The 27,991-nt window shown below is 41.3% G+C and overlaps 1 protein-coding gene across 1 annotated transcript; it reads left to right on the top strand.

Annotated features, from left to right (window-relative positions):
* Positions 1–2,632: 2,632 nt before the first annotated feature.
* Positions 2,633–24,372, top strand: bzw1a (basic leucine zipper and W2 domains 1a). Its single transcript, XM_083758640.1, has 12 exons — positions 2,633–2,788; positions 8,688–8,761; positions 10,242–10,418; positions 13,702–13,796; positions 17,223–17,288; positions 17,731–17,866; positions 18,397–18,506; positions 18,792–18,962; positions 19,470–19,616; positions 20,886–21,024; positions 22,539–22,670; positions 23,355–24,372. Exons 2-12 carry the CDS (start codon positions 8,698–8,700, stop codon positions 23,387–23,389), a joined length of 1,272 nt encoding a protein of 423 aa, XP_083614766.1. The 5' UTR covers positions 2,633–2,788; positions 8,688–8,697; the 3' UTR covers positions 23,390–24,372.
* The last annotated feature ends 3,619 nt before the right edge of the window (positions 24,373–27,991 follow it).

Below are 27,991 nucleotides of genomic sequence, written 5' to 3'. Positions count from 1 at the left end.
TGATTAATTAGATTAATTTTTTTAATCAAGTCCCAGCTCTACTGTGCAGGTATGGCATGCCCCTGTATATAATCTATCACTTGAATTAAGGTGACTTGATTGATTGACATAAAAAGGCCTGTCAGCTCAAATGTTGCACACAAACATCAGTAGCATTACAAAGTTATTGTGACAGTAATAATTGCTATAGTGTGTGTTCAGTAACAGTGTTAAGTAACAGGAATATTCCTGTCTCTCCAGCTCTTTAATAAATAGAAAGGGGTTTTAAAATAAAAATCAAGTATGTGACACATTTTCAGCCAATCAGGAGAAAGTAGCTATTTATGAGCTTAATGTTCCAGTTCTATTTGTGTCTGTTACATTACAATTCCACTTGTTTAATCTGTATCCTGACTGCGTTCCTGATTGGATAACATTTCAGTTTCAGAAAATGCTTTTTCTGTTTAACAAAAAGCTGGAGAGACCGGGAGACCTCTGTTACTGAACAAACACTATAGCAATGATTACTGTCACAATATAGAGCTATTTAACACTGTTACTGAACACACACTCTATAGCAATGATTACTGTCACAATATCTATTTAACACTGTTACTGAACACACTCTATAGCAATGATTACTGTCACAATATAGAGCTATTTAACACTGTTACTGAACACACACTATAGCAATGATTACTGTCACAATACAGAGCAATTTAATTTAGGTAACCAAATGGACCCCAATAGTAGATCTTTACACTCTCAATAGTTCAATTGTTGTTAAGCATCTGCTTAATTTCCAAAAAAACTACACAATTAGAGAATGTAGAAGATTGCTACTTTTTATCCTTTGATTATGTAATGCTGATTGTAGCATAGTGGTTAGTGACTGAGCTTTGTTAACATGAGTTACCTCTAGTCGATTATTTATTCAGCATTTGAGCCACTGACCCAGTGACCACCATTGTGAGAGTCTATTAATGTGAAATGGTGGTCCGTGGCTCAAACATGTTATCACTTTTGAAGTTACTTGTTGTGTTTATATGTAAATACTACTCATTGCAGGCGTGTTCTAGTAGCCCAGTGGGTACTGCCGATGGTTAGTAAACATTGAGTCCTGGCCGTTCTACTCCCCGTCCAGGACTGAGAGTGTGTTTTCTTCTAAACAAAACAAAATTGTTTTTGCATCTATCCATTGTGAGTCTATAAATGTAACATGGTGGTCCGTGGCTCAAATACTTTAATGAATAATGGACCTCGACTAGATTAAAAAACAACTGTGTTTGTTTTGGTAAGAAGGAAAAACACTCGGTCATCGACGGGGACGTGAACTCGTCTGGTGTTTATGAACCTTCGACACTAACCATTCGGCTACTGAAACACTGTTTATGAGATTTGTAGAAACATCATATATAAACATCATAACTAGTAACTTCATAAGTGATCGACGTTTGAACACAAAAACAACAACAGCGTTAAGTATTAAATAACATACCTGCTCCGACGAGGACGCGATGGTGACGTGGCAAATCCAAACAAACACTGACCAAACTCTCCTCCACGCATCTCTTCCGTATTTGAGGGTGCCGTCACTTCCTTCCGGTGTGGAAGGCCACGCCCGCGAGATGTATCCGGGATTTCTTGTAGTCATATTGTAGTCCTCTACGTTACATCCGGGTCCCATCCTCTTCTCATTGTGAATACAAAATAGCTACATATGAACGCGTGAATCTTTTATTTTTATTTTTACAATAACGTTACTTGTCAGAAAGGAAGCCACTGAGGGTTAAAATGGGTCTTAATGCCTCCAACTCGAGTATAATTATTAATTTAACTGTAAAGTGTCCATGATAAAGAAAATAGATGACGTGAACTTCCTTGAGTAGAACCCGGAAGTGGCTGACGTCACGGTTTAAATACACAATACAGAGATCTCTAACATGGCAGCGTCCTCGGTGGTCTAGTGGGCTAGTCATCAGACTCTTAGTCCTAACGTCTTAACTTTGCCTGTTCAAACCCCGTCGGTAAATTTCTAACAACACGGACTACTTATTTTTGTGAGATTTTATGGTTAGGGCTAGATTGACATGCATAGTGGCATTTCAATGTGGACCCTGTTGTAAACAAGTGTAATGCTTAATTGGGTCGTCCACTCACAGTTAACAGTCTTTGTATTGAGTTTGTGCTTGAAATGTACTGTAATTCTGCAAACTGTTAATACATTTATCAATCAATCTATCTATCTGTATAGATCGGTCCGGTCGGTTAATTGGGTCGTCCACTCACAGTTAACAGTCTTTGTATTGACTGAGTTTGTGCTTGAAATGTTACTGTAATTCTACAAACTGTTAATACATTTATCAATCAAGACTCTACACTAGGCTAACAGTCTCTGTATGTATTGAGTTGTGCTTTCATGTGAAATGTACCCCTTCTGAAAACTGTTAATACATACTGCATCAATCAATCAATCAATCAATGAATTGATAAAAAGAAAATACCTGGTTAAATAAATAAAAATACCGGGTTGCTGATTTCTCTCGAAAGATCTGGCAACACCGCTCCCTTGCAGCAGCAGCAGTAGTGCGCATGCGCTTGGACACAGACAGTGCAGTAGAAGGCTAGCCACAGTTAGCATCGTTAGCATCGTGTGATTCGTGTGGAGAGAGCAGCCAGACAGACAGACCGACCGAGACGTGAGACAGTCAGACAGACAGCAGGAAGAAGAAGCAGCAGCATTCACTCTGTCCTCTTCCTCGTCGGACGTCAACCCCCAACTAAACTATTTACTATCAGCAGCTAAAAGGTAGCGTTCCGTCCTCACTGACAAACACACACCGACACATTAATAAAGCGTTTAATATGAAAGAAAGAACGCGTCGTAATCAAAAGCCTCCGCGTCGATTTAATTAAAACAAAGCCACAAATAAGCCTTTTAAAAAATGACGTCTTTTGTTCCCCCCCTCCTCCATCACGTTAGCCTCGGTTAGCATGCCAGCTACTAGCTATAGCCACCTGGCCGGCTCGCGCTGTTAGTTAGTTGGTGCTCTAACTGTGATTCCAGGGGGGGGGGGGTTGGTTATTAATGGCTGAAGTGAATATTAATGCTTTATTTATTGGCTCCATTCTTGTTTCTTTTGGACACGATGGTGTTTCATTGGTTGTGTTTCTGGTATAGTCGGCATAGCTATCTTTCAAAGACGCTTTTCTGACTATAGCCATCTTAGCTAGCAGGCCGAGCTAACCAGCTAGCCTAGCCGGGGCCCGGCGCGTGGTGGTTCACATAATGGGTTTTTTTTTGTACCCTTCGCATGAGGTGACAAATATGTAAAAAAATGTGTATTTCATACTGTATGGACTGTTTTGTAATGGTTTACACTAGGCAGCATGGTAAAAACACGTCAAATGGACGACACTTCAATGGAGCCATGTTAATTTCTCGTTGTGGGTGACTCAAAGTATTTACCGGTGCATGCCAATAAGAAACCCCGGCCGGAGCAATGTGTGTTGGTGTCGGTGGCGGTGCCAGGGACCCCCTAGCTCTGGTCCTATAGGCTAGGGGGGTCCTCCACTGTCTCCACAAGATTAGGGGGTTTTCGACAAGAAGGGGAAATGGCCTGCCTACAACAAGGCAAGCTTCACTTGAAGAACGGATATTTCAATTTTCAAATAGCCGGTGTTGTATGTGGTTTGAAGTGGTCCAACTGATTGTGATGCTGCTATATCATAATTTTGCCCCCCCCCCCCCCCCCCTAAACCCACTGCCACACAAGATGCATTGTATGGGTGAAGAGATGGATATTATAGACTGCGTAACCTACAGTGTATGATTCACTTAATCGGATGGAAGACATGCTTAACATTTAAAACGCGTGCTGGTCAGTTACGGCAACAGAATGACCCTATGCACCGCATAGAGTGGAGGCATGCTGCTCAGACAGACATCAATCAGATCTATGACCAATGTAGTGTCATTAAACTATCTGTTCTTATATAAAACATAAGATGGAGGCATATTGTAGATTTTATTCACTGCAGCAAAGCCTGTAGGCCAGTGGTTCCCTAAGTGGGGTCCGGGGACCCCCCAGTGCTCCTTGTGGGAGTTCCAGGGGGTCCCCAGCTAAATGATATGTTTGGAACCAAATGGACCCTCATGGGTCTGTAACTCTGAGTGTACAAATGGAGGGTGCAGTACTTGGTTCAATATAAATTGGGGGTTGCAGAGCTAGAAATGCCCTTACATGGGGGTCCATAGACTAATGCGTGTCAAACTGGGGGTCCTTGAAATTAAACGGCTTGAGAATCTCTTCTAGAGCCGTAAAAATGTTCTCTTCGTCCCTGGAATATCCCTGGAATGGAATATCTTTTCAAATGGGGGTCCGTGGGCTAATTGGTGTCAATTTGAGGGTCCTTGACATGGAAACGTTTGGGAACTACTGCTGTCGGCAGTGTGAGAGGGTGTGGGGGGGGGGGGGGGGGGGGGGGGGGAACGACCGTATGGACTGTAGAGGCCTGCAGCAGGAGTTTGGCATCATGCTAACAAAAGTCTTTACAATGACTGAACGCTGATGACATCATTCTGTGATTGGGCTGTATTTTGTGGAATTATGTTTAACCCATTCTGACCTGAGATCAGATTCATAGAGGTTTCCACTGGACACACACTGGTCTGATTAACCCATTCTGACCTGAGATCAGATTCTAAAAAATGTCAGTCGCTCTTCGATTAAAAAAAAAATAGCAGACCTACAAGCTCATATCGCGCCACTCGGTGGCGCGCTATGAGCTTGTAGATCTGCTATTTTTCAATAGCTAAAGCATGACATGATGCTGACACCAAAATGGGTGCCCGGTCAGAATGGGTTAAAAACAAAGTGTGTGTGTGTGTGTGTGTGTGTGTGTGTGTGTGTATATTGGAACATGTGTAAATGGTTACAGGCCTTTATGCAGCTTTGTTTTCTTTCATAATGTGTGGTTTGGCTCAAAGCATCATTCCCACAACCGATATATCACGATTAATGCTTGAGTTAATGCTGCATGCCATCAGATCTAGCTTGTAGATCTGCTATATGGAGCTGGACAACGGCCACACGCTTTCCAGTATAAATCAGGCTTTAACCCATTTTCACCTGCGAACGATTCTACAAATGTTAGTCGTTCTCAAACATTTTCATGTCAGGGACCCCCAAAAATATGTAATATGTAATTGGCCGCTGACCCCATCTGAAAATATGTTGTTCCAGGGACCTAAGCACAGATTTGAGTTAAAAACTTTGGCTCTGAAAGAATATATATTCAAAGATTTGTGCCACATTTTCACGGTTTTTCAAAAAAAATAGCAGACCTTCAAGTTCGCCGCGCTATGAGCTTGTAGATCTGCTATTTTTCAATAGCTAAAGTATAACATGATGCCAAAATGGTTAAAATGCACTTAATCAAGATCCACGTCTTTATTCTAAAGCTTCAGTATTTTAATTGATTTTGACATTTTCAATCTACGAGAGTCTTAAGTCCCTCTTCGCTGTTGACACTGCAGACACCATTTCAGACACAACAACTCTGTACTACAAATGCAAATGTAATTAGGTGCTTACCCTCGTGCTAACCCAAATGTTAGAGGGGTCGCCTGACGACTTGTGCAATGCATTTGTCCGTAGTTTTCTTTAAAGAAGTGTTTTAATCTAGCAAGTGGCCGATTCTGTCAGAAGTTCCCAGAAGGCCAATGGCACGAGTGAGCAGGCGCATCCCGAATTACGCTCGACGTAAACGGGAAGTATACAAGGAGGGGGAAATGGCGTTCGGTCACTTACGGGACTAAAACACTTCTTTATTGAAAACTACAGATTAATACATTGCACAAGAACATCTGGAGCCTCTCTAACATTTGGGGAAAGAGGGTAAGCACCTTATATTTAGCATTTTTACATGCTGCGTCTGCAGGGTCCACAGGGACATGGTACTACATCTACGAGAGTCTAAATCTTAGGCTAATACGAGAAATGTAATAAAATGTATATATATTTTTAAATCGGCAGCTCTACAAGCAGATGTGCTAAGTGCACTGCAAACCTAGTAAAGCTGTAGTCCTGGCTTTTCTTTTTAAATATAAAAAAATCTGTGAATCATCCACCAAAGATTCTAAGTTGATGTTTGAGTGAAGAAGTCGTTAAAGTGGAGACAAAATGGTTGGCTGACCTGCTGGCTGGCTGCTTATTGTTGGAAGAAAATGACAGCTTTCACACTGAGAAGCTAGTGTCTGACTGCCTACATATCACTGAGGGGGGATGTAATCGCATCACAAAAATAACGACCTATAATCAAAGATTACATTTGGGAACATGTTACATTATATTTATGTTGAGGAAGCTTGATTATTATTATTTCTTTCCCAGTGATTCCCCTTTCTCAACTAAGACCCTGTTGTTCCAAATTCCAATACCCCCCCCCCCCCTGCTAGAAAGACATGCAGTTTAAATTCAAAGCCTGGGCTTTATTGGCATGAGAAGACACGTGTTTACATTGCAGACGCAAATGTGAAACCAAACGATTGAAAAATTCTGAAGGGAGAATTACAGTTGGTTATATGTATGTACAATTATGTATGTACATGGCAGGGAATTAATGGATGTGAAATCTGTCACATTGCAGAGAAGTAACTTAAAATAAACATAAGAATTGTGCCTTTGCTCTTTGCAAGTAAGGATAGCGTGGCTTAAAGCTTTTGCAATGGAAAGCAGCAATATTTCAACTAGTGAAATCGCTTCTATTCTGGGTCTGTAACTCAAGACGGACCCATTTGTACACAGTTAAGTTAACATTGATTTTTAGAATATACACTTTACAATATAAATCCAAGAGATGGAAATGCATCCAATAGATGGAAATGCTATTAAATTCAGTTAATTTAATTCTGTTAAGCCTCTGCTCTGTTTGTCACGTCACAGCGTCTGAGGTGAAAGACACAGGTGTTGGTGGCTTATTCTTTGGGGGGTGTAAATGTGATGGGAGGTAGAGGGGGGTTTGCAGATTAGATTTAGATTACCCTTTTTTGTGATCAAACATGATTCAGCTTACTAACTTAACCCATTTTGACCTGAGATCAGATTCTAAAAATGTCTTCTACATCCTGACACTTTTCTGAGAAAGCTATGTTTCTGTGTCAGTCGTTGCTTTGATTTTTTCAAAAATAGCAGACCTACAAGCTCGTAGCGCGACACTCAGTGGCGTGCTATGAGCTTGTAGGTCTGCTATTTTTCAATAGCTAAAGCATGACATGATGCTATAACACCATTCAGTAACTTCCCTGCAATGAGTACCAGAACCAATGAGTACCAGAACCAATGAGTACCAGACAACCTGGAAGTTTGTGCGTTACTTTAGATCCATGACACGGCGTGTTCTTGTTGTGCTGCTAAATTCGTGTAGAATAAATGGATCTGTTGAGATGCTAGTGGATCTCAAAGTGAGGTCAGGGGACCCCCAGGGGACCCCCAGGGGACCCCCAGGGGACCCCCAGGCGTTTCTTTGTTCAGGGATTGAGTCAGGTGTGTTGTGACTGTCTAATATCTCCACTCCGTCAGTCTGTTTATTGGTAGCATCGAAAAAAAGACGGCTGAATTCAGTGATTGACCAGTGGGCTCTAAGCAGCCATAATGGAAAGAATTTGGGCTACTTACTACTTAACTTAACTTAACTTTAGTCGCTATGCTGTGTTTGACCAGAATGGAACCGCGCCTTCATTAGTATCATTAACACTGACTCTGTTTGACCAGAATGGAACAGAGCCTTCATTAGCATCATTAACACTGACTCTGTTTGACCAGAATGGAACCGCGCCTTCATTAGTATCATTAACACTGACTCTGTTTGACCAGAATGGAACAGAGCCTTCATTAGTATCATTAACACTGACTCTGTTTGACCAGAATGGAACAGAGCCTTCATTAGTGTCATTAACACTGACACTGTTTGACCAGAATGGAACAGAGCCTTCATTAGTATCATTAACACTGACTCTGTTTGACCAGAATGGAACAGAGCCTTCATTAGTATCTTTAACACTGACTCTGTTTGACCAGAATGGAACAGAGCCTTCATTAGTATCATTAACACTGACTCTGTTTGACCAGAATGGAACAGAGCCTTCATTAGTATCATTAACACTGACTCTGTTTGACCAGAATGGAACAGAGCCTTCATTAGTGTCATTAACACGGACTCTGTTTGACCAGAATGGAACAGAGCCTTCATTAGTATCATTAACACTGACTCTGTTTGACCAGAATGGAACCGCGCCTTCATTAGTATCATTAACACTGACTCTGTTTGACCAGAATGGAACAGAGCCTTCATTAGTATCATTAACACTGACTCTGTTTGACCAGAATGGAACAGAGCCTTCATTAGTATCATTATCACTGACTCTGTTTGACCAGAATGGAACAGAGCCTTCATTAGCATCATTAACACTGACTCTGTTTGACCAGAATGGAACAGAGCCTTGAAGTAATAGGAGGGTGCATTTCTTTCCAATATGTCTGCCGTCCACGAAGCCAACCAGAATCGAGCGTTCAACCAAGCTGTGCAATAATAAAATGTTGACTGTTAGAAACCACATATAGACAGTGAATCCTAATGGACGGTTTTGTTAGAAACCACATACAGTAAGTGAATGCTAATGGGCTGTTTTGTTCTTTCTTTTCCAGGGTGTCTTTTATGAATAATCAAAAGCAGCAAAAGCCAACGCTAACCGGCCAGCGTTTCAAAACGAGGAAAAGAGGTTTGTGATCTGTGTGTGTTGGTGTTTATACCGTGTGTGAATTCCCACTTTATTCTGATAGCGTCCTGTCACTACATGTCAATAGATGTCTCCTGTCACTACATGTCAATAGATGTCTGTTGTTCAGAGTCATTCCTGTGTAGCTCCTAGCCTGTACCCGTTGAGCAAAGTTCTGATATTCAAAATACAACTTGACTCAACTGCTCCTTGACTAAACTTTCATCACACTGTTTATGTGACTGTCAGAGCTGTGTATGTGGACTTCACGTCTGCTATACGACCACAATACCAGTAGTTCTAAAACTTGTTTTATTTCAAGGACCAACTCTGAGAGGGTACCAAATACAAATGGACCCGTGGGTTCCGTTTGTATCCTCTGAGTTAGACATCTATGGGTCCATTTGGAACCCCCTTTAGAGCGTCGCAGTCCCGCCCCCTTTCAGAACCACGAGTGGCCCAGGAAATGATTCTCCATTAATTTTCTCCATAGGCTTTTCAAAAAGTATTTATATAAAGACGCTTACGCCGCGGACAAAGACAACTCGGATCATGACAACAAACACAATATTTTGTGCCGATCAAATAATTAGAAAGAAGAAAATAAAGGCAGGAGACAACACTATTTGTTTTGTTTCTCTTCTTACTTCTTACTAATTATTTGATCGGCCCAAAACATTGTAATTATTGTCATGATTTGTCACGATCCGAGTTGGCTTTGTCCGCGGCGTAACCGTCTTTAAATAAATACTTTTTGAAAAGCCTATGGAGAAAATGAACGCAGAATCATTTCCTGGGCCACTCGTCGTTCTGAAAGGGGGAGGGACTGCGACGCTATAGCAGGGGTGATCAGTGATCAGTGATTGTGAACGAGGGACCGCCACCCTGACTTAGAATCAACCTGGGGACCACTGTTGTGCATCCCACTGTTTCTCAACTAATGGTCCATTGATGACTACTAATGACTCAACCAGACACTTCCCCCTCTTGAGATTCTAACTCCCTTTTTCTGTTGAATTTCTTGACCTACAACTTGTCAGTAAATACATGAATAGTCATAGGTCACCAGGTCATTCCGTTCACCCTTTCTCAACTAGTGGACAGATATATATTTTTTAAATCAACAAATCCTACATGACTAAATAAATGGTCAGGAACCACAGACCCCAACAGTGGTCCACAAAACCCCCGTCTTATAGAAATGCTAAAAGAGAACCATTAAGGATTCGGATTCGTTAAAACGATCCCAACTATTAGGTGGTTACATTTTTTTTAACTGAACCGTGCGTCAGACACGAGTCTGAACCAGTCCTGGTTTTGAGATGAGATCAAACTTCCCACTTTCTGTCTTATCGGTCTTGCTCGGGTTCAAATAAATGAGATTTAACGAGCCTGAGATAAATCTGAACCTACATAATTGGGAGGAATGAATGGTGATCTCACTGGATCCTGTGTTTTTTCTTTTCTCTCTCTCTCCCCGCAGATGAAAAAGAGAGATTTGACCCTACTCAGTTTCAAGAAAGTATCGTGCAAGGCTTGAATCAAACTGGCTCTGATTTGGAAGCGGTTGCGAAGTTCCTCGATGCCTCTGGCGCCAAGCTCGACTACCGTCGCTATGCAGAGACACTGTTCGACATCCTGGTGGCCGGCGGGATGCTGGGTGAGCCGCCACGCACACGTAGAGTCCCTAGACCTCGTAGAGTCCCTAGACCTCGTAGAGTCCCTAGACCTTGCATGTCATTCAAATGCCTTTATTAACCCATTTAGGCCTGACCTCGGGGCTAAATCTAAATCTTCCAGTTTTCTGAAATAAATATTTTCACGATTCTTCAAAAATAGCAGACCTACAAGCTCCTAGCGCGCCACCGAGTGGCGCGCTAGGAGCTTGTAGGTCTGCTATTTTTCAATAGCTAAAGCATAACCTAATGCTAACACCAAAAAGGGTTCCCACCCAAAATGGGTTAAGGGCATTAAATGTTAGGGCATTAATGTTGTGCATTAAAATGCCTTTATTAAGGGTGTTAAAAGTTAGGGCATTAAAATGCCTAACATTTAGGCCAGACAAATAAACATTTGTACTGTAGTAAGTAAGCCTTGCTGCCCTATGAGGCCCATAGGGCAGGAGCCTGTCTCTGTAGCGTGAGGCAGCTTGATGTTGTCTAGTATGTCGCAGGGACATAGCACTGGGTCCCTTTTTTCTTTTCTTTTTGCAGATCTATGAGCTTGTAGATCTGCTATCTTTCTATAGCTAAAGTATAACATAATGCTTAAAACACCAAAAGGGGTTCCCCTTCCTAAATGGCTTAGTAGTATTTAATCCATTTTGGCCGGTAACCCCTTTTGGTTTTTTAAACATGTTATAATTTAGCCATTGAAAAATCTACAAGCTCATAGCGCGCCACCAAGTGGCACGCTACGAGCTTGTAGATCTGCTATTTTTGAAAGTTTGTGAAAATATTTAATTCAGAAAACTGGAGGATTTAGATTTTTTTTTAATTTCGATGTCAGGCCTAAATGGGTTAAGGTTTTAGCCTTTCAGTGCTTTATAAATCAACAGTATTTAAAACCAACATTCAGCGCTTTATAAACAGTATTTTGAAGTGGACAGGGAGCTTGTGAAAAGATTTAAGAATTTGAGTGACACGGCCCACTTTAGACTGCAGTAAAACGGCAGATCTGGTAACGCGTTGCGACTAGGAATGTCCCCATACACTTTTTTCGTTCCCGATCACACAATTTCTGTTGGCGAATAACGATAGCAGTGATCTCGTGTTTTCTTTATAGCTATATATCTCGTGTTGTGTTTATAGCAGACTCCTCACTCATATGTGCACTTGCAGTTTGGGCAACTTGAAAGCAAACTCCACATGCCCCGACATTTTATTTACCTGCCATAGTGTCAACCGCTTACCCCTGTGTGGGATCTGTGGTTAGACAGGCATAGTGTCGACCCCCTTACCCCTGTGTGGGATCGCTGGTTAGACTGGCATAGTGTCAACCTCTTACCCCTGAGTGCGAACGGTTGGTAGACTGGCATAGTGTCAACCCCTTACCCCTGTGTGGGATCAGTAGTTAGACTGGCATAGTGTCGACCCCTTACCCCTGTGTGGGATCGGTGGTTAGACTGGCATAGTGTCAAACCCCTTATTACCCCTGTGTGGGATCTGTGGTTAGACTGGCATAGTGTCAACCCCCTTACCCCTGTGTGGGATCTGTGGTTAGACTGGCATAGTGTCAACCCCTTACCCCTGTGTTGGATCTGTGGTTAGACTGGCATAGTGTCAACCCCTTACCCCTGTGTGGGATCTGTGGTTAGACTGGCATAGTGTCAACCCCTTACCCCTGTGTGGGATCAGTGGTTAGACTGGCATAGTGTCAACCCCTTACCCCTGTGTGGGATCTGTGGTTAGACTGGCATAGTGTCAACCCCCTTACCCCTGTGTGGGATCTGTGGTTAGACTGGCATAGTGTCAACCCCCTTACCCCTGTGTGGGATCTGTGGTTAGACTGGCATAGTGTCAACCCCTTACCCCTGTGTGGGATCTGTGGTTAGACTGGCATAGTGTCAACCCCTTACCCCTGTGTGGGATCGGTGGTTAGACTGGCATAGTGTCAACCCCCTTACCCCTGTCGGATCGGTGGTTAGACTGGCATAGTGTCGACCCCTTACCCCTGTGTGGGATCAGTGGTTAGACTGGCATAGTGTCAACCCCTTACCCCTGTGTGGGATCAGTGGTTAGACTGGCATAGTGTCAACCCCCTTACCCCTGTGTGGGATCTGTGGTTAGACTGTCATAGTGTCAACTCCCTTACCCCTGTGTGGGATCTGTGGTTAGACTGTCATAGTGTCAACTCCCTTACCCCTGTGTGGGATCGGTGGTTAGACTGGCATAGTGTCAACCCCCTTACCCCTGTGTCGGATCGCTGGTTAGAACTGGTATATTCGCCGATACCAATACAGTATCGTGCAGAGAGCTTGTCGATCTACTTTTCCGCTATTTATTTTAGGGGAAATAAATGTTTGATCTGTGCCTAAAAATATTTGCAAAAGAGCGAGGCCTTGTTGAAAGTGTCTGTGGGTTTTATAAATATATATAGAACTAATAAGTAAAAACGACGGCTTGTTACTAATGAACCAACGACATTGGATCCACACATGGTCAAATCAGGTTGCCTGAAAAGTAACAGTTTTGTCCACCTGCATAAATGTATGTGAACAGTCACTTTTTCTTGCCTGGTGCTGTGACACATTTATGTCAGCAGGGGGAGTAGTTGTCTCACTTATGTTTATGCTAGGCATTTTGTGTGTGTGTGTGTGATAGACAAGGAGGTACATTTTCCTGGTGCTGCTGTTTTATGGCTATAAAAAGCTTTATAGTTGGTTGAACCTGTGAGGAAACTCAGACGTTTTTATTTTCAGGTAGAGGAAAAAAAGTCTGGGGCAGAGTCCACTTATATTCGGCATACAGTAGCCGCTACTCTATGCCGAATTGAAGTGGACTCTGACCCATACTTTTCTTTTACTCCGTAGCGCAAACGTCTGTCTCTCTGCTGATTTCTGATCGTCTGCACCTTTTGTTAAATTGATGCAGACACACTTACGCCAGGGCTCCACTGGGCGCGTCTGCGTCGCGTCTGCATCGCGTCTGCGTCGCGTCTCCGTCAGCGTCGGGAATGTTCCCTTTTAATCAATGGAGGGTGGCTCCACTGCCCGCGTTGCGTCGCGTCTCCGTCACCATAAAATTGAACCGGTTCGTTTTTTGACGCACGCACGCGTGACGCAACGCGCCCAAACGCGCCCAGTGGAGCCCTGGCGTTACACACACTCCTCTCTCTGTAGATCTAATTAATTAGTCTCATGTCCTGCAGCTGTGTGTGGATTAGTATAACATAATCCACAAAGGGTTTAATACAAACGTGTGTGTGTGTGTGTGTTTCAACAGCTCCAGGTGGGACTCTGTCTGATGACATGACCCGCACAGAGTTCTGCCTCTTCACGGCACAAGAAGACCTGGAGACGATGCAAGCTTATGCTCAGGTACATTATTATCTATACATAAAGCTTATGCTCAGGTACATTATTATCTATACATAAAGCTTATGCTCAGGTACACGTTAAAATACATTATTATCTATACATAAAGCTTATGCTCAGGTACACGTTAAAATACATTATTATCTATACATAAAGCTTATGCTCAGGTACACGTTTAAATACATTATTATCTATACATAAAGCTTATGCTCAGGTACACGTTTAAATACATTATTATCTATACATAAAGCTTATGCTCAGGTACACGTTTAAATACGTTATTATCTATACATAAAGCTTATGCTCAGGTACACGTTTAAATACATTATTATCTATACATAAAGCTTATGCTCAGGTACACGTTTAAATACATTATTATCTATACATAAAGCTTATGCTCAGGTACACGTTTAAATACATTATTATCTATACATAAAGCTTATGCTCAGGTACACGTTTAAATACATTATTATCTATACATAAAGCTTATGCTCAGGTACACGTTTAAATACATTATTATCTATACATAAAGCTTATGCTCAGGTACACGTTTAAATACATTATTATCTATACATAAAGCTTATGCTCAGGTACACGTTTAAATACATTATTATCTATACATAAAGCTTATGCTCAGGTACACGTTTAAATACATTATTATCTATACATAAAGCTTATGCTCAGGTACACGTTTAAATACATTATTATCTATACATAAAGCTTATGCTCAGGTACACGTTTAAATACATTATTATCTATACATAAAGCTTATGCTCAGGTACACGTTTAAATACATTATTATCTATACATAAAGCTTATGCTCAGGTACACGTTTAAATACATTATTATCTATACATAAAGCTTATGCTCAGGTACACGTTTAAATACATTATTATCTATACATAAAGCTTATGCTCAGGTACACGTTTAAATACATTATTATCTATACATAAAGCTTATGCTCAGGTACACGTTTAAATACATTATTATCTATACATAAAGCTTATGCTCAGGTACACGTTTAAATACATTATTATCTATACATAAAGCTTATGCTCAGGTACACGTTAAAATACATTATTATCTATACATAAAGCTTATGCTCAGGTACACGTTTAAATACATTATTATCTATACATAAAGCTTATGCTCAGGTACACGTTTAAATACATTATTATCTATACATAAAGCTTATGCTCAGGTACACGTTTAAATACGTTATTATCTATACATAAAGCTTATGCTCAGGTACACGTTTAAATACATTATTATCTATACATAAAGCTTATGCTCAGGTACACGTTTAAATACATTATTATCTATACATAAAGCTTATGCTCAGGTACACGTTTAAATACATTATTATCTATACATAAAGCTTATGCTCAGGTACACGTTTAAATACATTATTATCTATACATAAAGCTTATGCTCAGGTACACGTTTAAATACATTATTATCTATACATAAAGCTTATGCTCAGGTACACGTTTAAATACATTATTATCTATACATAAAGCTTATGCTCAGGTACACGTTAAAATACATTATTATCTATACATTAAGCTTATGCTCAGGTACACGTTTAAATGAATTATCTATACATAAAGCTTATGCTCAGGTACACGTTTAAATGAATTATTATCTATACATAAAGCTTATGCTCAGGTACACGTTTAAATGAATTATCTATACATTAAGCTTATGCTCAGGTACACGTTTAAATGAATTATCTATACATTAAGCTTATGCTCAGGTACACGTTTAAATGAACTATCTATACATAAAGCTTATGCTCAGGTACACGTTAAAATACATTATTATCTATACATAAAGCTTATGCTCAGGTACACGTTTAAATACATTATTATCTATACATAAAGCTTATGCTCAGGTACACGTTTAAATAAATTATTATCTATACATAAAGCTTATGCTCAGGTACACGTTTAAATACATTATTATCTATACATAAAGCTTATGCTCAGGTACACGTTTAAATAAATTATTATCTATACATAAAGCTTATGCTCAGGTACACGTTTAAATACATTATTATCTATACATTAAGCTTATGCGTAAATAAAAATAACGTTTTAGCTACTCACCAAAACAAAGGCAGGTTGTGTCATTAGAAAGCCTACTTTCCTTAGTGGACGCACTCTGAGCCCCCCCCCCACCACACGTATAAACTGTTCTTTTTGGCCAGAAAGGGATTTTTTTCACCGGAGGAATGAGGCAGTTCTCTGGGCAATCGGTATCGGTATCGGTAGAAGGCGCATTGGAGTAACTAAAAGTGTTTTTTTCCCGGTGGAAACAAAATCCCCCTTTGGCCAAAAAGTACCGTTTATACGTGTGGTGGGGGGCTCAGAGTGCGTCCACTAAGGAAAGTAGGCTTTCTAATGACACAACCCGCCGTTGTTTTGGCGAGTAGCAAAAACGTTCTTTTTATTTACGCCAAAGAGGAGAGTCTGGTCTGATTTTTCGATTTGAGATTTAAAACCGAAAAAGTCCCATAGCCTTATTAGACTGCAGGGCAGAATGGAAGCAGTAGAAGGCTATGGACCAGAGCTAGCTTATGCTCGGGTACACGTTTTTAAATTAATGATGTATTAAATACAAGCTTATGTATTAACCCATTCTGAACGGGAACCCATTTTGGTGTTGGCATCATGTTATGCTTTAGCTATTGAAAAATAGCAGATCTACAAGCTCATATCGCGCCACCGAGTGGCGCGATACGAGCTTGTAGGTCTGCTATTTTTGAAAAATCGAAGAACGACTGACATTTTTAGAATCTGATCTCAGGTCAGAATGGGTTCATCAGACCAGTGTGTGTCCAGTGGAAACCTCGTTATGAATCAGATCTCATGTCAGAATGTATTAAATACAAGCTTATCGTATGGGTATGTCTTACTATATTTCATTGTAGTTGGTGTTATCCGTCTGGGTTCCCATGTCTTTGTCCTTAACCCGCTGCTGGGCGTTCTATTGCACTGCATTTGGTCAAAGCTTCAGTAATTTGACATGTTCTGTAGGGCAGGGGTCCGGGGACCCCCAGGGCTCCTTGAGGGAGTTCCAGGGGGTCCCCAGCTAAATGATAGTTTGTAACTAAACGGACACGTATGGGTCTAACTCGGGAGTGTACAAATAAAGTGTACATTTTTACAATTTAAATTGGGGGCGTCTCAGAGATAGAAATGCCATTAAATGGGGGGCCTGTAGACTAAGGCGTGTGGTCCTTGAAATTAAACCGGTTGAGAATCACTGCTAGAGCCGTAGAAATCTTCTCTTATGTGGGGGTCCCTGGCATATCTCCTCAAATGGGGGTCCACGGGCTAATTGGTGTCGATTTGGGGGTCCGCGACATAAAAGTGTGGGAACCACTGCTGTAGGGAGTTTAACTTGGTTTTCTCTGATGTCTTGTAGGTTTTTAACAAACTGATCAGGCGTTACAAGTACCTGGAGAAGGGATTTGAGGAGGAGATAAAGAAGGTGAGTTCTGTCTGTCTAATTAACCCCTTTTTGTGTTTGAAACACTATCATTTAACGTTATAATTTAGCTATTGAAAAATGGCAGCTCTACAAACTCTCATAGCGCGCCACCGAGTGGCGCGCTACGAGCTTGTAGGTCTGCTATTTCTTTTAATCGTTAAAATGTCAGAAAATTGTCATGATTTAGAAGATTTCTTTTTAAATTTCGACTTCAGGTCAAAATGGGTTAAAATAAAATGAATCACAGGCCTATTGTTTTTTTTTTGTCTGAGAGACAAATGTCATCAAATGGACGTTGACATGAAAAGGGTTGAAAAGCAGCGATGCAGAAGATAAATAAGTGTTGTTGTTGTTTGTAGCTGCTGCTGTAAGATAAATAAGTGTTGTTGTTGTTGTTTGTAGCTGCTGCTGTAAGATAAATAAGTGTTGTTGTTGTTTGTAGCTGCTGCTGTTTCTGAAAGGCTTCACGGAGTCTGAACGCAACAAGCTGGCCATGCTGACGGGCATCCTTCTGGCCAATGGGAACATATCGGCAGCTATCATCAACAGCCTGTTCAACGAAAACCTCGTCAAGGAGGGTGAGAATATACACATATTATATATATATACACACACACACACACACACGGTTTTGTTTGAATTATGTCGCGTACATCAGTGGTTCTCACTGGGCATGGGACGATGATGGATATGATTATCATTAATCCATTTAGACCGGAGGACAATTCTACAAATGTCTTCTAAATCCTGACAGTTTTCTGAAAAAGTAAACCCATGTTTCTATGTCAGTGGTTCTCAAACATTTTCATGTCAAGGACCCCCAAAAATATATGTAATTGGCTGCCGACCCATCTGAAAATATGCTGTTCCAGGAACCCCCCCCCCCCCCCCCCCCAGAAGCAAAGATTTGAGTTATAAACTTATATATATTCAAAGATTTACGCCACATTTTCACAGGTTTTTCTAAAATGGCAGACCTACCCGTCTCTGCAGCCTTTCTAAAGGGTTCAGTAGTACATGTTGAGCTCTGGTATAAAGGCTTCAGTAGTGAGATGTGTATTATATATATATATATATATAATATAATATAATATATGTTGTCTTGCAGGCGTCTCTGCAGCCTTTGCGGTGAAGTTGTTCAAGTCGTGGATCAACGAGAAGGACATCAACTCTGTGGCCGCCATGCTGCGTAAAGTAGGCATGGACAACAGACTGATGGTGAGTCAGCATTTATTAAGACGTCCCAGGCACCACCTGGTTTTATTTGGTAAGACGTCTGTGGACGTCCTAGGCACCCCCTGGTTTTATTTGGTAAGACGTCTAGGCATCAGAAACGCATTAACTGCCATTGACGTACCTGGATGTCAGAACGGTGTTTTCTGTGATTAAGCTAATTCGTGCTCTTCGCCAAAGTACGAATGGTTCTAGGTTGCTAGGCATCAAGCTGTTAATTAGTAGGCAGTTGTTGCTGTGCACTAACCAGGCTTTGTTTTTCTGAACCAGGAACTGTTCCCGGCCAACAAGAGAAGCTGTGAACACTTCTCCAAGTACTTTGCGGACGCCGGCCTCAAGGAGCTGTCCGACTTCGCCCGCAGCCAGCAGTCTATCGCTGGACGCCGGGAACTGCAGAAAGAGCTGCAGGAGCAGATCGCCCGAGGAGACCCCCAGAAAGAGGTACGTGACTGATCGCCCGAGGAGACCCCCAGAAAGAGGTACATGACTGATCGCCCGAGGAGACCCCCAGAAAGAGGTACGTGACTGATCGCCCGAGGAGACCCCCAGAAAGAGGTACATGACTGCAAACGCTGACGTTGACTCCCGAGTCCATTCCGATCATTCCGTTTACATTTCGTTTCCCGCTGGGAAAGAGGGAGTCGCGCCTCTGATTTGCCTACCGAACGTCCCCTTCCGTTAACGTACCCGGAAGCTTATGCTTCGCAAGGAATCTCAGGAAAGTTTGCCTTCCCTTTAACCCAGACCCGGAAGAGGCATATACCTTTGTGTCTATGGTAGAATCTAAGAGGCACATCTTTGTGTCTATGGTAGAATCTACGACGAGGATTAACATTAATTCATCTATCTACAAAGTAGATCGATTACAGATGGATTAATTCCAGTTTTTTGTAGAATTATTACAGATTAATGTTAATCCTCAGGTTTTTTCCCCCTCCTTCCTGGTAGGTGATCACGTACAGCAGAGAGGAGATGAAGAAGTGTAACATCTCGGAGCAGTCGATGATCGGGATCATCTGGACCAGCGTGATGAGCTGTGTGGAGTGGAACAAGAAGGAGGAGCTCGTCACAGAACAAGCCATCAAACACTTAAAGGTATCCATCTGTAAATGACAAAACCCCTCCATGGAGAGGAAAGGTCCTGTTATTTGAGTAGCCTACAAAAGAAATAAAAAACGTCATTTAGTCAGACGTCACTGTAGTAGCCTTTTTATAAATTATATTTGTACTCTCGGGCTGTCGTGAAAGGGTATAATATGAAGAGACAATATTTAGTTAAAGTTTCAAACACCAAATTACATAAATCAGGCATCAGTGCTCTTCACTCACTGGGAGGGAGATGTCTTTTGTTGGCCGATCATCATATATGGACACAGGCTACCTCCTCGATGCAAGAATAACAAGCTTTGGAAGCTATTTTTCGTGGCACATTTTGTTTAATCAAACGAGTTTACCTCCTCACTCAGTGCTTGGGTCGGGAGTCGGCGGTCTGCGTAGATGACTGATCATCATGCAGTTAGATATGCACGCTGTGCTCCAGTGAAATTGTCCAGCTGAGAAAGATTAGTTAATTTGTGTCGGTTAAGCTGCGTTCAGACCTGTGTGTATGTATATATATATATATATATATATATATACATATTCGCCTCGGTTCGTCCAGTTTGTACCGCGGCAGGTCGCGCTGCGCCCGTTTGTGCAATTCTCGTCTTTGCAGTGACTTTGTATGTAATCGCGCCGCTCTGACCATCCAAGTCTGAAGGGCTTATTGGTGGGTTTTGGTGAACGATGGAACACTGGGCGTCAGGCCAACGTCCACTGTGTTTATCAATGGATCGGGCAAAGCACTGCGGGATGTTTTTTTTCCCCTCCACTCATCCTTCCAGCAAGTCTCACCCGTGCGACTTCATTACATTTTAACTCTCACGTTAAGAAGTATCATATGCGACCTATTAAGTTGCACGCTGGAGCCCTGTTTGTGTTCATTAACTAATTGCAGCGATTTTATTTTAGTTTGGAAGCACTTGTTGTAAATCATTCCACATCCACCTGTTTTGTAACGGCACAATTGTTTTGCAGCAACACAGCCCTCTGCTGAAGGAGTTACGCATATTATTGTTACCGTATTAAAACGTCCCATGGTCTTTACAGCAATTCAGCCCTCTGCTGAAGGTGTTACGCATATTATTGTTACCGTATTAAAAGGTCCCATCGTCTTTGCAGCAATACAGCCCTCTGCTGAAGGAGTTACGCATATTATTGTTACCGTATTAAAAGGTCCCATCGTCTTTGCAGCAATACAGCCCTCTGCTGAAGGAGTTATGCATATTATTGTTACCGTATTAAAAGGTCCCATGGTCTTTGCAGCAATACAGCCCTCTGCTGAAGGAGTTCACATCCCAGGGTCTGTCTGAGGTCACTCTGCTGCACAAGATCCAGGACTATTGTTACGACAACATCCACTTCATGAACTCCTTCCAGAAAATCGTCGTCCTTCTCTACAAAGGTACTGAACTGCTATATTTCTCACATTAACCCATTCTGACCGGGCACCCATTTTGGTGTTGGCATCATGTTATGCTTTAGCTATTGAAAAATAGCAGATCTACAAGCTCATATCGCGCCACCGAGTGGCGCGATACGAGCTTGTAGGTCTGCTATTTTTGAAAAATCAAAGACACTTTTAGAATCTGATCTCAGGTCAGAATGGGTTAATAATGAAACTGTCAGGATGTAATAGACATTTTTAGAATCTGATCTCAGGTCAGAATGGGTTAAGGCCAAGGTCGTGAGAGCCAAAGGAGGGACACCCTACTGCATCGTACATCATTTCTTGTGTAGTTGGGGGAAACTTGCACTTGGTTTGCGCCAAACTTCTTTGAAAATAGCCGATCTACAAGCTCACAACGACTTGCAGCGTGAGCCGTTGTGAGCTTGTACATCGGCTATTTCTTGGCTAAAGTTCCCCTCAAAATAGGAAATGCTAGGGTTCAAGTAGTTGATAAAAAAAAGGTTCCTATCACACAAAGCTTTGGCGCCCCCTGTAGTAACTCTTGATCACCACCAGGGGGATCTTAACCCATTCTGACCTGAGATCAGATTCATACGAGGTTTCCACTGGACACACACTGGTCTGATTAACCCATTCTGACCTGAGATCAGATTCTAAAAATGTCAGTCGTTCTTCGATAATAAAAAAAAATAGCAGACCTACAAGCTCATAGCGCGCCACAGAGTGGCGCGCTATGAGCTTGTAGGTCTGCTATTTTTCAATAGCTAAAGCATAACATGATGCTAACACCGAAATGGGTTCCCGTTCAGAATGGGTTAATTACAGTAAGCAAGAAAACACAAGGTAATGCATCAAATAAATAGAAAGTCATCTAGGGTCAAGAGTACATTTTGTTCCATCTAAAAAATAAAAAAGCCTTCTAAATCCTTCTAAACACTTTTTTCCTGGGAATTCTTCAAAATAATGTCTCTAGAGTGCCAGCAGATGAGGCAGTGTATTCTGAAAAGCCCCGCCTTCCGTTAACCACCAAGATCGGGAGGCATAATCTTCCGTTCTCACCTCGTCTTATGTCTCTCTAGAAGCGTGTTTGTTCCAAACGAGATGCATGCTGAAGTCAGAAATTAAGACATTTTGCCCTTTTAGCAGAGTTCTATAAACCCATTGATCTTCAAACTACATTTTAACTAATTGAAAACACACGTCTCTGCTTCTGGTGGCTGATGTTGTCCTAATGAATGTTAGACTCATTGAAAACACGTTTCTGGTGACTGATGTTGTCCTTCTAATGAATGTTAGACTCATTGAAAACACGTTTCTGGTGGCTGATGTTGTCCTAATGAATGTTAGACTCATTGAAAACAAGTTTCTGGTGGCTGATGTTGTCCTAATGAATGTTCTAACTGAGACTCATTGAGAACACACATCTCTGATATTGTCCTTTTTTTAAATGAATATTATTACTTCTGTCGCGGTGCTCGTTGACACCGCTGTGTTTGTGTCCTCCACAGCCGACGTGCTGAGCGAGGAAGCCATCTTGAAGTGGTACACGGACGGCACGCAGAACATGACGTCTAAAGGGAAGAGCGTCTTCCTGCAGCAGATGAAGAAGTTTGTGGAATGGCTGAAGAACGCCGAGGAAGGTGAGAGCAACACCTTGACCCATTCTGACCTGAGATCAGATTCACACGAGGTTTCCCGCTGGACACGCACTGGTCTGATTAACCCATTCTGACCTGAGATCAGATTCTAAAAAATGTCAGTCGTTCTTCGATTTTTCAAAAATAGCAGACCTACAAGCGCGCTATGAGCTTGTAGATCTGCTATTTTTCAATAGCTAAAGCATAACATGCAGATAGCAGATATACAAGCTCATAGCGCGCCACTCGGTGGCGCGCTATGAGCTTGTATATCTGCTATTTTTGAAAATGGGTTAACCCAGGACCGGACCGTATCATAATATCTCCTATAGCGCTTTCGGAGTTCTCAATGAGACTTTACATGGAGGCATATGATGCCGATACGACATCTTCAATACAATGAATTCAGAATCTACAGCTTAGGCTGCAGATAACCAACCAACGCTAAACATATAGCCAACGCAAAATGTATGCTTACGGCTTCTGCAGTCGGTTGGGTTTTTATTTGCAGATACCGATGTATTTGCCGCTTAGCGGCATATCGGCGATTACCCGCTATGCGGCCGATGACATCGGTGCATCACTAATATTCAAGACGTCACGTTAATATCCTTCTCTGCTTCCTCATGTAGAATCTGAATCTATTCAAGGCTTCACGTTAATATCCTTCTCTGCTTCCTCATGTAGAATCTGACGAAGAGGATGAAGAGGAGGCCGACTAAAGCCTGCCGCAACCGTGACAACCTGGATCAAGTTTATTTTTTTTCCCTTTAAATATATATATATATATATACACCTACACATAGTATATGTATATATATATATATATATATATAACACAGTAGCAGCAGGAGCCCTAGAACCCCTCCCTCTCACCCCCCCTCATAGTTTAAGAAAAGGGCTTCAGCAGAACGTTGCCTTCTGATTGGTCAAACCACCCGCCAGTCCAATCGGTGACGATACATCAGTCACGTGTTAATATAAGACAAGGCCCCCCCCCCTCTCTCTCTCCTCTCATTGGCTCCTTGTCTTTCTTTTTCTTAGTTTTTCTTTTTTTATACAAACATTCCATGTGTGTGACGCTGCTGCTTCCTCTCCACCGTGGCTAATCGGTAATCAATAATCCATCGGTTAAAATATTGATTGACTAACATTGGAATATGCCTTCTCGCCATGTGACTTAAAAAATAAAAGCCAGATATATATATATTTAGTTGCTCGCCAAAAAAAACCCAACACACGGTGGTTTTTTTGGGGTGAACGCCAGTCGTAATCTTAACGAACGGACGATTAATTCACGGTCGCCAACGGTCACGCACGGCAGAAATAGTGGGACTAAAAAATAATAATACATTTCTTACGCTATTATTTCTGTCGTGCGGCTGCGTTTTCAAAACCGGGCTTGGAATTAATGTTAAGGCTGCCTAAATCTCGTTAATTGACTTTCTTTTTTTTTTGCCAAAGGGTTTTTTCTCTCTCTCTCTCTCTCTCTCTTCCCTGCTGTTGATCATCGTCTCTCTCTCTCTCTCTCTCTCTCTCTCTCTTTCTCTTTGCTCCTGTTGGGTTGTTTCTTCCTCCGGGCTGGACACTGCTGCCCCCCGGAGGCCACCTAAATACCATCACTGTTGGTTTCTAGTTTTCTTTAAAATCTTGAGGAAAAAATAAACCAATTGACTTTTTTAAGGAATAAAGATTATTGAAATGATTTCTACGCTTTTGTTTCCTTTTTTTTGTCCTTTGGTAAGGTCGCCGAAGATATTAACCACTTAACTCATTTTGACCTGGAAACGATTGTAATTGTCTTCTAAATCCTGACAGTTTTCTGAAAAAGCTATTTTTCTATGTCAGTCGTTCTTTGATTTTTCAAAAATAGCAGACCTACAAGTTCGTGAGCTTGTAGGTCTGCTATTTTTCAATAGCTAAATCATAACATAATGCTTGAAACACCAAAAGCACCCATTTAAAATTGTACCTTCATATAATTGTTCCCCTGGTAATGCTCATTGTAATAATTTATCTTATCTTCGAATACAAATGGTCAATGCTCATACGACGGGGATGCAGATTAGACACAACGGAGCGACATGTGGAAACAGCGTGACGTGGTGTGAGCTTGTAGATCGGCCATTGTCCGGTTATTAATCATTTTGAAGTGGTCACACTAGCAATAGAATGAAGAGTGTCTTAATTTTGGTCAATGTCGCGGAATAGAATGCATTCATTCATTGTTCAGAAACTTCTGCCAGAAACCCCCAAATGGTCTCGTGTTTTCACAAAAGCAAATGTTAAAGCGTCAGTCTGTGATCACCTGGTCAGCAGTATGCAGAACAGTCTGTGATCACCTGGTCAGCAGTATGCAGAACAGTCTGATCACCTGGTCAGCAGTATGCAGAACAGTCTGATCACCTGGTCAGCAGTACGCAGAACAGTCTGTGATCACCTGGTCAGCAGTATGCAGAACAGTCTGATCACCTGGTCAGCAGTACGCAGAACAGTCTGTGATCACCTGGTCAGCAGTACGCAGAACAGTCTGTGATCACCTGGTCAGCAGTACGCAGAACAGTCTGTGATCACCTGGTCAGCAGTATGCAGAACAGTCTGATCACCTGGTCAGCAGTATGCAGAACAGTCTGTGATCACCTGGTCAGCAGTATGCAGAACAGTCTGTGATCACCTGGTCAGCAGTATGCAGAACAGTCTGTGATCACCTGGTCAGCAGTATGCAGAACAGCATAAACAGTATAATGCCTTAAACATAATTCTAATGAAGAAAACGTTTAAAGGACAACTTTAGTTTTTTTTTCAACCAAGGTTCATGTTGGTTCAGGTTGTTATTAGAGAAACTAAAAGATGAGTGTTAATTTTCTTTCATTTGCTGCTTTCTTTTGTTTTAGAGATTTTAGCAGTTTTTGACAGGGGGGCGGGGGCATTAGAGCATGGGGCTAAATATGTATTTTATAGCGATTTATTATTTTATTATTTACTATAGTCCTAATAAACCCCAAGAAATTACATCTGACCACAAAAGATCACAGGATCTACTGAATGTGACAAACTGACATATTGAGCCTATACACACAGTATAAGCCTTCCCCCAGTAGGCTACTTTCACATTCAGTAGATCCTGTGATCTGCTGTGGCCAGATGTAATTTCCTGGGGTTTATTAGGACTATAGTAAATAATACAAAAATAAATCACCATAAAATGTTGTAAAAAAAATAATACATATTTAGCCCCATGCTCGAATGCCCCCGCCCCCCTGTCAAAAAGAGCTAAAATCCCTAAAACGAAAGAAAGCAGCAAATGAAAAAATAAAAAATAAGACTCATCTTTTACTTTCCCTAATAACGACCTAAAACATGAACCTTGGTTGAAAAAAACTAAAGTTGTCCTTTAAATCACATCACGTTGCTTTGCTTCATTCCACCAAGAAGCAGCATCTTGTAATGAGCATTACAGGTCCTCGCCAATATGAACGGAAAGAAGTGGCCCTTTATGCCTTGTGCAATAATTAAAAATAAGTACTGTAAAGTGTAAAGTACAGCCACACAACCTTGTTAGAAATGAAACATCTTGGCTTATTGTAAAATAACAATTCGATACGACGAAATAAAACAAGACTGTTCAAGAAGAATTCATTTTATTGTACAAAAATAATTACATTTCTTCAGCAGCTTCTTCCAGTGTTGGCCATGTGCCGAAAACTCAACGACACAAGTGTCAGTTTTAATTCAAGTATACTGTTATGATGTCTACTGTATAATGTCATACATTATAATGGATTCGTTCTACTGTAATGTCTTACATTATAATAGATGATTCAGAGGTAGGCCTTCGTGGTTGATATGGCTAAATACTGTAGGGCTGCACGTGGTGCTTTTATAACTTTAGTTCACACCAACCTTCTGGAAGGATGTTGCAAGTCGGCCCCCAAATAATTGGCAACCCCCCCCCCCCCCCCCCCTTTTTAATTATATTTAATTAATATTGAAGAAAATAAAAAACATTTAAAAGTATACTAAGTTAGTTCAATTGATCAGAGTCTGAACAGTCCAATTGAAATAAACATTTCTCTGAAAACGACACTTTCGATATGTGTCACATGGGGGGGGTGGGGGGGGGGGGGGAGATAAAGACTAGCCTGGTTTACGAAGTACAATTAAATGGTGCTCATATGTCATATCACATGCTTCATAATGTCCTTATCATTTGAAATAATCCAGAAATTGTTCTAGGATCTGTAAAGTGCTGGAAAACAAGGTTTGAAAAGCCATGTTTGTGTTAACGTCACTATAGAGCCCGGCCCATGCCAAAACTGCCAACATTTTTCAAATCATTTTGAAAAACGTGATTTTCTATTTGAGAACATTTTAACTGACGCGCCGGATAATTATAACCAGTCATGCCGTATTCAGACTATTTCCCAAATCTACATTCTGACATGTTTCACCTCTAATGGCATGCCAGCGTTATTGGCTGCTATTGGCCCATAGCGACGTAATAAAGTCAAATATTGAGCGACATATCAGCCGGGCTCTAAGTCATTACGAGTCTAAACAATTAGTGCTATTTTGAGTGATAATTGTGCAGCCGTGAGCCATTCGCTAGGTTTGAGGTAGTGTGCCACATTTCCCTGTGAACTTTTTTTTTTTTTTTTTTTTTTTTTAATGTGCGTTTCATCAAGATTTCTAAAGAGGCACTCGAGTCAATAATTTACATTTCTCAGTTCTGTGCACGAGTCAGACATGCCAGGGCAACTCACATTTAATGTGCACACACATAATGTGTGCGCACACACAAAAACAACTGACCATATCTGTGTCTTTGAAGTAAGAGTTTGTGCAATGAATGCAAGTAAACATTTGAACACTTTTTCTAATTTTATAACACTCCTGGGGTTCATTTTTTAACGCCACTCCGGCTTCTGTGTGCACACCAGGCTGTTTGATTCAATATTTAGATATTTGATATTCATTTTTTATCAGACCCCTCCTATATGAAAGTCATGTTAGCCATGTTTTAGATTAGTTGAAACTAGTCACCTGGTTCTGGTGACTGACATAAAGTTCAACAAAAGCCAGAGTAGATGCTGAAGATAACTCAAGAAGTGTTTTTTTAAAGTGAAATACCCTTCTAAAGAGTGAATACCCCTCTAAAGAAGAGTGAAATACCCCTCTAAAGAGTGAAATACCCCTCTAAAGAAGAGTGAAATACCCCTCTAAAGAAGAGTGAATACCCCTCTAAAGAGTGAATACCCCTCTAAAGAAGAGTGAAATACCCCTCTAAAGTAAAGAGTGAAATACCCCTCTAAAGTAAAGAGTGA

Source organism: Protomyctophum parallelum (genome assembly GCF_964188405.1).
Source record: "Protomyctophum parallelum genome assembly, chromosome: 23".
NCBI classification, from domain to species: Eukaryota; Metazoa; Chordata; class Actinopteri; order Myctophiformes; family Myctophidae; genus Protomyctophum; species Protomyctophum parallelum.
Note: the sequence above shows the minus strand (reverse complement) of the source record. Positions and strands in the feature narration are given on the sequence as shown.

Excerpts from the sequence above, each read along its gene's own strand:
- bzw1a (XM_083758640.1), top strand. The coding sequence starts at position 8,698 with ATGAATAATCAAAAGCAGCAAAAGCCAACGCTAACCGGCCAGCGTTTC. Across the intron at positions 8,762-10,241 it reads TTTCAAAACGAGGAAAAGAG|ATGAAAAAGAGAGATTTGAC; the intron begins GTTTGTGATCTG and ends CTCTCCCCGCAG. Across the intron at positions 18,507-18,791 it reads GCATGGACAACAGACTGATG|GAACTGTTCCCGGCCAACAA; the intron begins GTGAGTCAGCAT and ends TTTCTGAACCAG.